The following is a 10669-nucleotide window of genomic DNA, read 5'->3' as shown; positions in this document are numbered from 1 at the left end:
TCGCCGCTCATTGAATTGGCCGATCGAGTTCGGCCCGATGGTGCGTCCTCGCAATGCGAGGCTTCGAATCCTCAAATAGTCGATCTCGAAGAAGATTCCCGCGAAGGGGATGCTGCAGAACAGGCCGAGGATGAGGTCGAGGAGGACGACGAGGAGGAAGACAATCAAACCAAACCTCGGAGGAATGGTTCCTAACGTACGGCGAACATCAAAAATCGTTTGGTGGACATCAGATCTCGGATGACGATTGAGCGCCTTGAAGAGGTGCGGGCGGTCTACGGTTTTTGCTGCGAGCTTAGGTCGCCGGGTCCTGATTATCGTCCATGGCGAGCTCCGGACGGTTGGGTCACGCTATACGAAGCCTGGTTCAGCATGTGTCATCTTTGGGTTCCGTTGCCGAGGCTACTGACGGATTACGCAGACCGGCGAGGCATCGCTCTCTCGCAGATTCTTCAAGCGGGAATCCGATATATGGTCGCCGCCCTTCTTTTTGGGAGCGAGGTTGGGGTTAATGTTGACTGGCGCTTCTTCGAAGAGATGACCACTGTTCAGAGGAATAACTCGATCCCGGGTACTTATACCATCAAAGCCGGGAAGAATTGTTCTCTCATCTACCCCGTGAATAGGAAGTCAAATTAGGAGGCGTCTTTCTTCTACGCCAAGATCGACGAGTCGTTGGTCGTCGACACGACTAGAAATTTTTGAAGCGAAAGGAGCCGGAGCATTGGTAGATCGTTAGTTTGATCGATTCTTGGTTTTCTCTTTATATCTTACTTACGTCTTAATTCTTTTTTGCAGATCGAAACGTTAACCTCGACACCTACCCAGAAGATTACTTCGAGAATCTCCAAAAGCTCAGATCCTGTGGCATTCAGAAGTGGCCTGACATTCATCGTCAGAGAGTCGAGGCTGCCATTAATGGCATTACAAGCGGTAGGTTCGATGTTGTCGGCATTCTTTTTATAGTTAACTTCGTCTAACACGTTAATTTGTTTCAGCTAGTTGGAGGAGAGAAAACCTTCAAAGGGAGAGATCGATCGCGATGGCTCCAATTCAAGTGAATGCACCCGGCTTTGCCGCACGTCTCAAGGCCAAAAAGAGCAAGAAGAAGGATCAACAGGCTTCTGCTTCTCGGTCTGAGCGTTCGGATCATGTGCAGACGGTTCAGATGGATGCTGAGGTCGTTCCTCAACATGATGCAAACCTCGATCCTGTCGCTGAGGGCGAGATTGAGACTCAGGTCGCTGAACACGACCCCGTACTCGATGCTCAGAATCAAGAGGAGAGTCATCAAACGGAGGAAGAGTCAGACAAAGCCGCGAGATCGGCGAGGAAGGTGGAGAAGAAGCATAAGAAGAAGAAGAAGAAGGACAAGAAGAGGAAGGAGAAGAAGGAAGAAGCTGAAGCCGCTCGTCTGGCTCAACAGAAGGAGAAGGAAGAGGTCGCCAAGGCTAAGGCGAGAGGAAAAAGGAAGGAGCCTTCTGCTGGAGAAGAGATGGACGGAGGTCAGGCCAGTGGCGAGGAAGCGAGTAAACGAGCGAAGGTTGCTCCGTCTGGCGGTGACAAGGTCAAAGAAGTCGACTGGAGCTTCTCATTCGAGTACCCTGAGTCGAGCAAACCATTCGTCAACAACACTGACAAGTGTGCTGAGCTCTTCGGGAAGATAAGGGGATCTACCACTGAGGTTCCTGCTGGCTCCGATGCGGCTTTCAAGGAAATGGCGAGCTTCGCCTTCAAAGTATGTTTGGAATTTCCATCCGACATTTGTGTTTACAGTGTGAGTTCGATTCAGACGGTTTCCTTGTTCTTTTTGTTCAGTTTATCGCGAGCTGCAATCGCACGAGGGGCCAATACATGCGCTGGCTTCAGAATGCCGCGACTCGATTGAAGAATGCCCAGACTGCCGGTCAGTGGCTGAACGCAATGCCACCATTGCTCAGCGGAGGGTTGCCGAAGACAATTGGCAAACCATGAAAAGAAAAGCGGAGCATCTGGATGCCGGGGTAAAGGAGTTGACCGAGAAGATCGAGGCGATGAGATTGGAAAATGTGGACTTAGTCAAGAATCTTCAATTGGTTAACGAGGCTAAGATCCAAGCTGAGAAGTCGATCGCTATCGAGGTCGCTTGCGCAAAGCATCACGCCCAAGAGAAGATCGAGACAGAGACTACTCGAATTTGGGCTGATGCTGCGGCTAAGTATTCAGGTCACATCGATCGGCTGAGGACTTGTGTTGCACAACAAGAGGCGATTGAGCAAGTAAATCTCGATCTCGTTCAAGCCCGAGGTACACTGGAGTGCCTCGATCTTTTGAAGGAGAAAGAGATGTCCGAAACGGAGCTAAGAGCCGAACTTGAATCATCGAAGCGCGACTGCGAACAAAAGCTGGAGAACCTCAGTCTCACCGATCTCGAGGAGGACGACTTGCCTCCGCCTTATACCGAAACCCCAAGTGGTGGCTCGCACTACGATGGCGCCGAGCATCGAGAAGACTTCGACTGTGATGCTCAATCTTAGGGATAGATCTTCTTGTCTTTGTTGTTGTCTTACCTCGTTGTCTTTGTATTTTGTTTCTTTAGTCTTTCACTTGTAACGTTTCCCGGATCGCTTTTCTTAATGAAAGTTTTTATTGTATAATGAAAGTCACATTGATTTAAACCGTAATAGGCTAATAGATGCGAGATAGAACTAGGCATAACAAAACGATTAGGACGAGGTGAAAATCTGTTTAACAAGATAGCTTGTGCGAGGTAGAACCTGTTTAATAGAACAACTGGTGCGAGATAAAACTTGGAATAATAGAACAATAGTTGCGAGGTGAAATTCGGCTTAATAGAATAATAGTTGCGAGGTGAAACTCGGCATAATAGAACAATAGGTGCGAGGTATGACTCGGCTTACCATGTTTTATTTCGTTAATCGTGTCTGAGTAGTGAGAATGCTCACAACGTAATTATTCGGGTGATTTAAGAAAGGATGCGGGAATGGTCCCGACTTATTCTCTTATAATCGTAAGGTTTTTGTTCCTTAGAACTTGTTAAGAGATTGCATTGTAGGGAAATGCGTATTTGGAGATCGAACATCTAGCTAGGATGTCGATGTAAAAGATGTCGATGTAAAAATTTGGTAAAAAGTAAACTTTATTAATTGCTGTACATCGTAAGAGGTTGCCTACGTACCCAACAGACTGGGATCAAGCCGATCGTAGTTCATATTTGAGATCTAGCTCGACCGAGTATAGCTCGGTGAGCGTCCTTTTTTTTTTTGTTAGTAGTAGTACCGCTTAATGTTCATCGAGTTCCATGATCGAGGTATCATTTCACCGTCCATTGTTATAAGCTCGTAAACGCCTAGTTTTACGACGTTGGTGATCTGGTAGGGGCCTTCCCACTTTGCGCCCAGTTTTCCGGCTCTGTCTTCTTCGGTGTTTTCAAACACTTTGCGAAGGACGAGGTTGCCAGTTTCGAAGTGTCTAACTTTCACCCGTTTGTTGTAGTAACGAGCGATCCGCTGCTGATAGTTTTGCATGCGTAATAAAGCGCGATCTCGCTCCTCCTCGAGCATGTCGAGGCTATCATTCATCATTCTTCCGTTTGTTTTGCCGTCTTGTGTCAACATTGTTCTGCGAATGCTCGGTAGACCGACCTTGGCAGGAGCTAAAGCTTCCATACCGTGAGACAACGAGAAAGGAGTTTTGTTCGCCGATCGGCGCGGTGTAGTTCGGTGTGACCAGAGAACTCCTTCTAACTCGTCTGCCCATAAGCCTTTCTTATCTTCGAGTCTCTTCTTGATACCGTCGAGGATAGTTTTGTTGGTTGCCTCGGCTTGTCCGTTCCCTTGTGGGTATCGTGGTGTTAACTTGCTTAGCCGTATTTTCCATTTGGCGCAGAAGTCTTTGAATACGTCGGAGATGAACTGAGGACCGTTATCGGTGATGATCTTGTAATGGAGTCCGTGGCGGCAGATTATGTTTTTCCAGACGAAGTTCTTCACATCAGTTGCTTTGACTTTGGAGTAAGATTCGGCCTCGACTCACTTCGTAAAGTAATCGGTGATGATAAGTATGAATCATTTCTTTCGGGATCGGGGAAGTGGACCTACGATGTCCATCACCCATCGCATGAAGAGATAAGGTGGCGAGGAGGCGGCGAGGAGTTCGGCTGGTGCGTGGATCATCGGTGCGTGTCGTTGACATTGCTCGCAGCGAGCTACGAATCGATCACAGTCTGTTAGCATTGTCGGCCAAAAGTGGCCGTGATTTTTGATTTTTAGAGCGAGAGCTCGACCGTTAGAGTGATTTCCACACGCTCCCTGATGTGTTTCTTTCATGACATCTTGTGTCTCCTCGCCGTGCAGGCAACTGAGCAGGGCTCCTGTCGAACTCCATCGGTAGAGGTTGTCGTGCGACTGGACGTATTTGGCGCTTCGAACTTTAAGACGTCTTGCTGCCCATCGGTCGGGTGGGACTTGGCCATCCGTAACGTAGACCAGGATTTTGATCCTCCAGTCGTCTATCGATAGTTCCATTTCGGCAGGCTCATCGACGATAGCGGGGAGAGGCAATTCATTGGCGTCTATGCTGTTCGCTTCGAGCTCTCGAACGGCACATACTCCTCGAGGCAAGATGATGCTGGGGGTGTTGATGCTTTCGACTGGGATAACGTGCCTTTGATGTGATTCAGACGTCAAAGCGAGAGCGGCCAGTGCGTCTGCGGAAGTGTTGTCGCTTCTCGGGATTCTAGTGAGGGAAAAAGTTTCAAAGCGATCGGTGAGATTCTTGACGGCTTTAAAATACAAGTCCATCTGGTCGTTCCTGGTGTCGTAGTCGCTGCTGTATTGGCTAGCAACGACTGGGAGTCGCAGAAAGCTTCGATTTTCTTAACTCCGATCCCTTGGGCTAGACGAAGTCTCGTAAGTAGAGCCTCGTACTCTGCTTCATTATTGGAGGCTGGAAATTCGTGCCGGAACGATTGCTCCAATATCTCTTTTGTCGGGGATTCTTAATTAGATGCCAATACCTGCACCTCGGGACGAGGAAGATCCGTCGACGTATAAAGACCACTTCTTGTCAGGGAGGTCGGTCTGGATTAACTCCGGGGGAAGCTCTACCAGAAAATCCGCGAGGACCTGCGATTTGGCGCTTGTCTTATTGTGATATTCAATGTCATACTCCGTCAGCTCGACAGCCCACTTCGCCATGCGACCTGACTGGCTCGGGCTGTGTAGTATTGTTCGAAGTTGCTGATTTGTCAAGACGACGATTGAGTGAGATTGGAAGTAGGGTCGTAGCTTTCTGGCGGACATGATGACCGCGAGTGCGAGTTTCTCCAATGTTGGATAACGTTTTTCTGCGTCGTCCAGAGTTTTACTGACGTAGAAAATTGGTATTCTGCTCGCCTCGATCCTCCTTGACTAAGACTCCGCTCACTGCCGAGCTCGATAACGCGATGAAGAGGTAAAAGGTTTCGCCCGTTTCAGGTTTTGCTAAAATTGGTGGGCTTGCGAGGTATTCCTTCAGTTGCTGGAATGCCTCCTTGCACTTGTTATCCCACTCGAAATGTTTATTGCCTCGGAGGAGTTGATAGAACGGAAGACATTTATCTGTAGAACGTGAGATGAATTGGTTGAGTGCCGCAATCCGGCCGGTAAGGCGTTCGACCTCACGAGTATTGCGAGGTGATGGGAGGATGATTAGGGCGTCGATCTGCTTCGGGTTTGCCTCGATTCCTCGTTTAGTGACGATGTAGCCTAGGAATTCGCCGGATGTAACTCCGAAGGTGCACTTAGTCGGATTGAGCTTCATTTGATATTGATTCAAGACAGTGAAGCAGGCCTGTAGATGACCAATGTGATCACCGGCGGTAAGTGACTTTACCAGCATATCGTCGATGTAAACCTCCATCGTTCGTCCCAACAGGTCAGCAAACATGTGGTTAACTAGTCGTTGGTATGTCGCGCCCGCGTTTTTCAAGCCGAATGGCATCACCTTATAACAGTAGGTCCCTCGGTCAGTGATGAAGGACGTATTTTCGCAATCTTCGGGAAGCATCGTGATCTGATTATAGCCGGAGAAGGCATCCATGAATGACAAGAGCTCGTTCCTTGCAGTCGCCTCGACGATTCGATCTATATGTGGCAAGGGGAAACTATCCTTAGGGCACGCCTTTTTGACAACATTTGGGTTTGCTAACCACTCCGGATATTTAACCTCGACGATTGAGCCAGCCTTCGACAAACGCTCGAGTTCATCATTGACAGCTTGGGCCTTTTCCGGACCTAACTTTCTCCTTTTTTGCTTGATCGGCTTAAATGTAGGGTCGATATTGAGCTCGTGACTTGTTATCGCGGGATCGATCCCAGGCATATCGCGTACCGACCAGGCGAACGTCGATGCATTTCGGTGAAGGAGTCTGACGAGCTCAACAATGATCTCTTCTTTTAGGTCGGCTCTGATTCCTACGCATCGTTCGGGATCGCTTTCGTCGATGTTTACTTGTACGACGAGGTCTTGCTTGGGTCCTTCATGAGATGGTAAATCGACTTGAGTTGCGGGTAAGATCGTGAGGCACGCCTTGGCTGGAACCATGGATTTGAATCGGAGTTTGTGTTCGGCCGCGAAGCAGAGTCTCGACATCTCTTGGGATCCCCGAATAGTTTTTACCCCGAACGCTGAGAACTTGAGGCATTGATGATAGGTTGATGGCACCACCTTCATGGATTGTAGCCAGGGTGTTCCCAGAATTACGTTATAGATGGCAGGTTTGTCGATGCCGACAAATTTGACGAGGCGGGTTGTCTTCGCTGCGTAAACCGGGAGTCTAATCGTTCCGATCGAGTAGACCGTATCTCCATCAAATCTGGTGAGTGGCTTAACTGAGGACTTGAGATGATGGTTTGCCAGTTCCATCTTATCGAGAGTCTCTTTGAAAATCAGGTCTACTAAGCTTCCTGTATCAACCAATATCCGCGACACCTCGCAATTTGCTACCCGCAGCTCGATCACAAGCGGGTCGTTGTGTGGCATGTCGACTCCCTCCGTGTCGGCCTCGGAGAACGCGATCGCATCGCTTTCAGTAGCCTTGGGACCTTTTACTCGCTATTTTTGTGCAAACATGACCTGCCGGCCGTACTTTTTTATCGATCGAACGGAATCATTGCATGTTGATAAGCCTCCCATAATCATGAACACCTTTTTTCAAGATGCCGGAGGAGTGTCGCCTCGAGGTTGGTTACCCCGATCTCTCTTTCTGAGGTCGTTGTTGGCTTGCTCGCTCGTTGGGGGAAGAGGCAGAAGCTGCTCGGTGGGTACCGTCGTCTTCTCTTCCTCGTCTTCGATATACAAGGTGGCGCGGTGAAGCGCATCTTCGAGAGTTTGAGGGGAGCTGAAATTGAGGCTGTCCCGAAACTTCGTGTCAATTTGGAGAGCATTTCGAAGGGCCGAGATCGATGTCTCGTCACTCACGGTGCACGAGAAACTATCGCATTGAATCTGCCAATAAAAGATCGAAGGGATTCTTTTTCGCCCTGTTTGATTTAGAAGAGATCGGCGCTGGACACTGCGCCTTGGACGTACATCATGTACCTTTTGAGGAAGGCAATCGACAATGCTTGGTAACTGTCGATTGAGTTTGCTTTTAACTTAGAGAACCAGATGAGAGTCGCGCCACTGAGATTTTCGACAAACAGCTGGCAGAAACCCGCATCTTTCTCTTCGGAGGTGAATCGTGCTCGGCCCATTTGAATGCTGAACGCGGTCATATATTGGCTTGGGTCCGAGTTGCCCGTATACGTCGGGAGGTTGAACTTCACCTGATTTCTTATCGGGAAATCAGTGATTCGGGTTGTAAACGGGGTGCTTAGGCTTTCTTTCAGCACACGATCGATCTCAGGTGCCGAGCTGGTAGCTTGATGTACTAGCGAGGTCATGGCTCGCAGTTTTGCCTTCATTTCGTTCATCTCTTCATCTTGCTGGGGGTTTCTAATTCGAAGTTGACGCATTTCGTGTTCAGGAGCTCCGATATTTATTTCGCCTCAGTTCGAGGTTGGGTGATTTTCTGTCATCGGCGGTGCGGGAGAGTCTCCGAATAAGGCACGATGCACGCGCTGAACTTCTTGCGCTCGTCTTTCCGGCGCTTGAGTCTCTGACGAGTGCAACACGTTGACTTGGTCTTGACAAGAGAGTTGTGCTGCAGCTAGTTCGTTCAGGCGAACACTTGTTTGATGATTCAACTCTTTCATTCGAGCCATCATTGTTGTGAATAATGCTGTGACATCGGCGGGGGCCGGTGCGCTTCGGTTTACATCCTGCACCTCTGGGTGTAAGGTTGTGTTTTCCACGGGATTCAACGTTGGTGATCGCCTATTCGAGGTCTCTTGGTTGTTAGCTGGTGATACGTTGAGCCCCTCCTCGGCAGTAGTCGATGTAGGCAGACTGATCGTTTCGTTGGCTTGAATTCCTGACATTATTGAGCCCCTCTTTGCGTAGAAAGAAATCTCTTTGCCCCACGGTGGGCGCCAATTGCTGATTAGTATCCGCACACGATGTCAATTCGATAAATGTTATTAAAGAGAGCTCGGAGATTCTTGTTTAGATAGAGGTGAGCTCGATATGATTTAAGCGAGGTGAGAGTTAATGTTCGCAAGTATCAAGTATTTAGTCTTTATTTCAGATTACGGATCCCGTAATAAATGAAGTTACAGGGCTATTTATAGTGTTCAAATTAGGTTACAATTCAGTCAGAGTAGATTGGATGGCGGGGCAGATAGACCTGACCGACCGTCTATCTAAGTGTTGTGCTGGCAAGCTGTTTCACCTACGTCGACGTGGCGAGCTGTTTCGCCTACGTCGATGTGGCGAGCTGTTCTACCTGCGTCGACGTGGCGAGCTGCTCCTTCAACTTGTGAAGCTCGTCTCTTAAACAACCTCGTGTCAGCTTGGCGATTGGGCCCTTATCCACTTTCGATTCCGTTGGGCTTTATCAACCAGCTAATGAGCTTGATCGAAGTTACTAAAAGGGGGCTGTGCTCAGCCCACATACAACAGTCAGTAGTTTAGTTTGTCAATTTCTTTTTCACTTTGCTTTGTTTCTCCGAAACTCCTATTTTGCCAATTTTCTTGTAAACCCTTAACCGCCATTTTCCATAAGCCTTAACGATCCATTACTTTGAAATTTTTAAAAAACTTGTTATTTATTGATCCTGCAAATCACAACAAGATATTTTTTTGACTCATATAGTGTTAGGAATCATTTCACATTATGTTATCTATTTTAAAATTTTCTTAGTTAGGTATGTTAAACTATGGAATTCTCCCGGTATGTTACAAAAAAAGATAAGTGTACTTTGGTGATATTAATATCAATTCTTATAAGCTTTATCCATGATGTCAAGTTTTATTCATATTGTCATGCACAATGGCGGAGCTACTTAACGGTGAGGGTGGTCAGTTGATCCAGTGAAATCTATAATTTTTTTGTAGATATTCATTTTTGTTTATATTTCATGAATTATATAAACTCGAGTGTTTATATTGACTTCAGATTTAATATTAATATGATTATATTAATATTGACCCCGTAAAAAATTATTTTAGCTCCGCCACTAGTCATGCATCATTATTTTTCAAAAATCCGAGTATTACATTTACTCTAGGTATAACACGCATCTTTTTCCTTACCATACAAAAGCATAAGAATGCCCAAATCTTCCTTTCCATACAAAATCATGCGCCGTATGGATTAACATGCGCCTATATTTTTTGTTCTTGTTTGTGCAAACATGTGCCGATTAAAATTGTAACATCCCTATCCCAGGCTTCCTAAGAAAACCGGAGAAATCGGGCATGTTAGGTTGGCCATCTAACCGCATTCGGTCAGACGCCTGGTTTGGTCCAGATGGTGAACCTCAGGTCTGCCAGGATCGAAAATGCCCAGGTAACAATCAACAACATAGACTTAGGCGGATCTTTCACCTACACCTGATAAGACAAGAGAAGAAGAGGGGTGAGTAATGGGGATTACTCAGTGAGAACCAGACCAGGCTCCCTTCCCACTCATTTATTTCCAACCAGCATGTCAAGAGTAAATCCAACAAGCAACACACAAGCATCTTAGCGATGCACAAACGACTAGCAAGCAATTGTGATGTCTCCAACATTGCCAGGTCACACAGACAGGCTCTACATCGCCAGGTCACAAAGACAGGCACCAGGTCACACAGACAGGTTTAACATTGCCAGGTCACACAGACAGGCTTCCAGTCATATAGACTCCGGAAGGATCGGCGTACCTTCCCCCACCGTTGAACTACTGCTTTGGTCACACAGACAGCAATAGTCCAGCAAACAAGTCCATACCTCGGCACATCACCACCGAGATGAACACCTGATCTAGCTACACTACCAATTACTAACCACACATCAGGGTGAACAATCAAATATGCTGGTTCTTCCTCTAATGAGATCATATATCATTTCATTAGATTCACACATGGATCCAGTTAGATGCACAAAGAAACATCCTAGGCTCATTAGATCTAGACTCCACACACCAGAAGAAGAAAAAAGAATAAGAAGAAGACCCTAAATCTAATCCTCACCTTAGCAACAAAGCAGATCTGGACACCCGACACGGAAACAGCCATATCTCCTGGCACAGATCTTTGATTCAGAT

The 10669-nt window shown here is 47.3% G+C and overlaps 1 protein-coding gene across 1 annotated transcript; it reads left to right on the top strand.

The window, feature by feature from the left end:
• Window positions 1-240: 240 nt before the first annotated feature.
• On the top strand, window positions 241-2516 carry LOC112085181 (meiosis-specific protein ASY2-like). The gene is made up of 5 exons (XM_024154243.1): window positions 241-571; window positions 799-933; window positions 999-1336; window positions 1427-1742; window positions 1819-2516. Exons 1-5 carry the CDS (start codon window positions 241-243, stop codon window positions 2514-2516), a joined length of 1818 nt encoding a protein of 605 aa, XP_024010011.1.
• The last annotated feature ends 8153 nt before the right edge of the window (window positions 2517-10669 follow it).

The sequence above is a fragment of the Eutrema salsugineum genome, unplaced genomic scaffold, assembly GCF_000478725.1.
Source record: "Eutrema salsugineum unplaced genomic scaffold, Eutsalg1_0 scaffold_9, whole genome shotgun sequence".
Lineage (NCBI taxonomy): Eukaryota > Viridiplantae > Streptophyta > Magnoliopsida > Brassicales > Brassicaceae > Eutrema > Eutrema salsugineum.
This window is presented reverse-complemented; position numbering and strand designations above follow the sequence as displayed.

Bases quoted from the DNA above. Each gene is read 5' to 3' on its own strand.
- LOC112085181 (XM_024154243.1), top strand. From the start codon at position 241: ATGACGATTGAGCGCCTTGAAGAGGTGCGGGCGGTCTACGGTTTTTGC. The intron at 572-798 runs GTACTTATACCA...TCTTTTTTGCAG, and splicing joins GAGGAATAACTCGATCCCGG to ATCGAAACGTTAACCTCGAC. The intron at 934-998 runs GTAGGTTCGATG...AATTTGTTTCAG, and splicing joins CATTAATGGCATTACAAGCG to CTAGTTGGAGGAGAGAAAAC.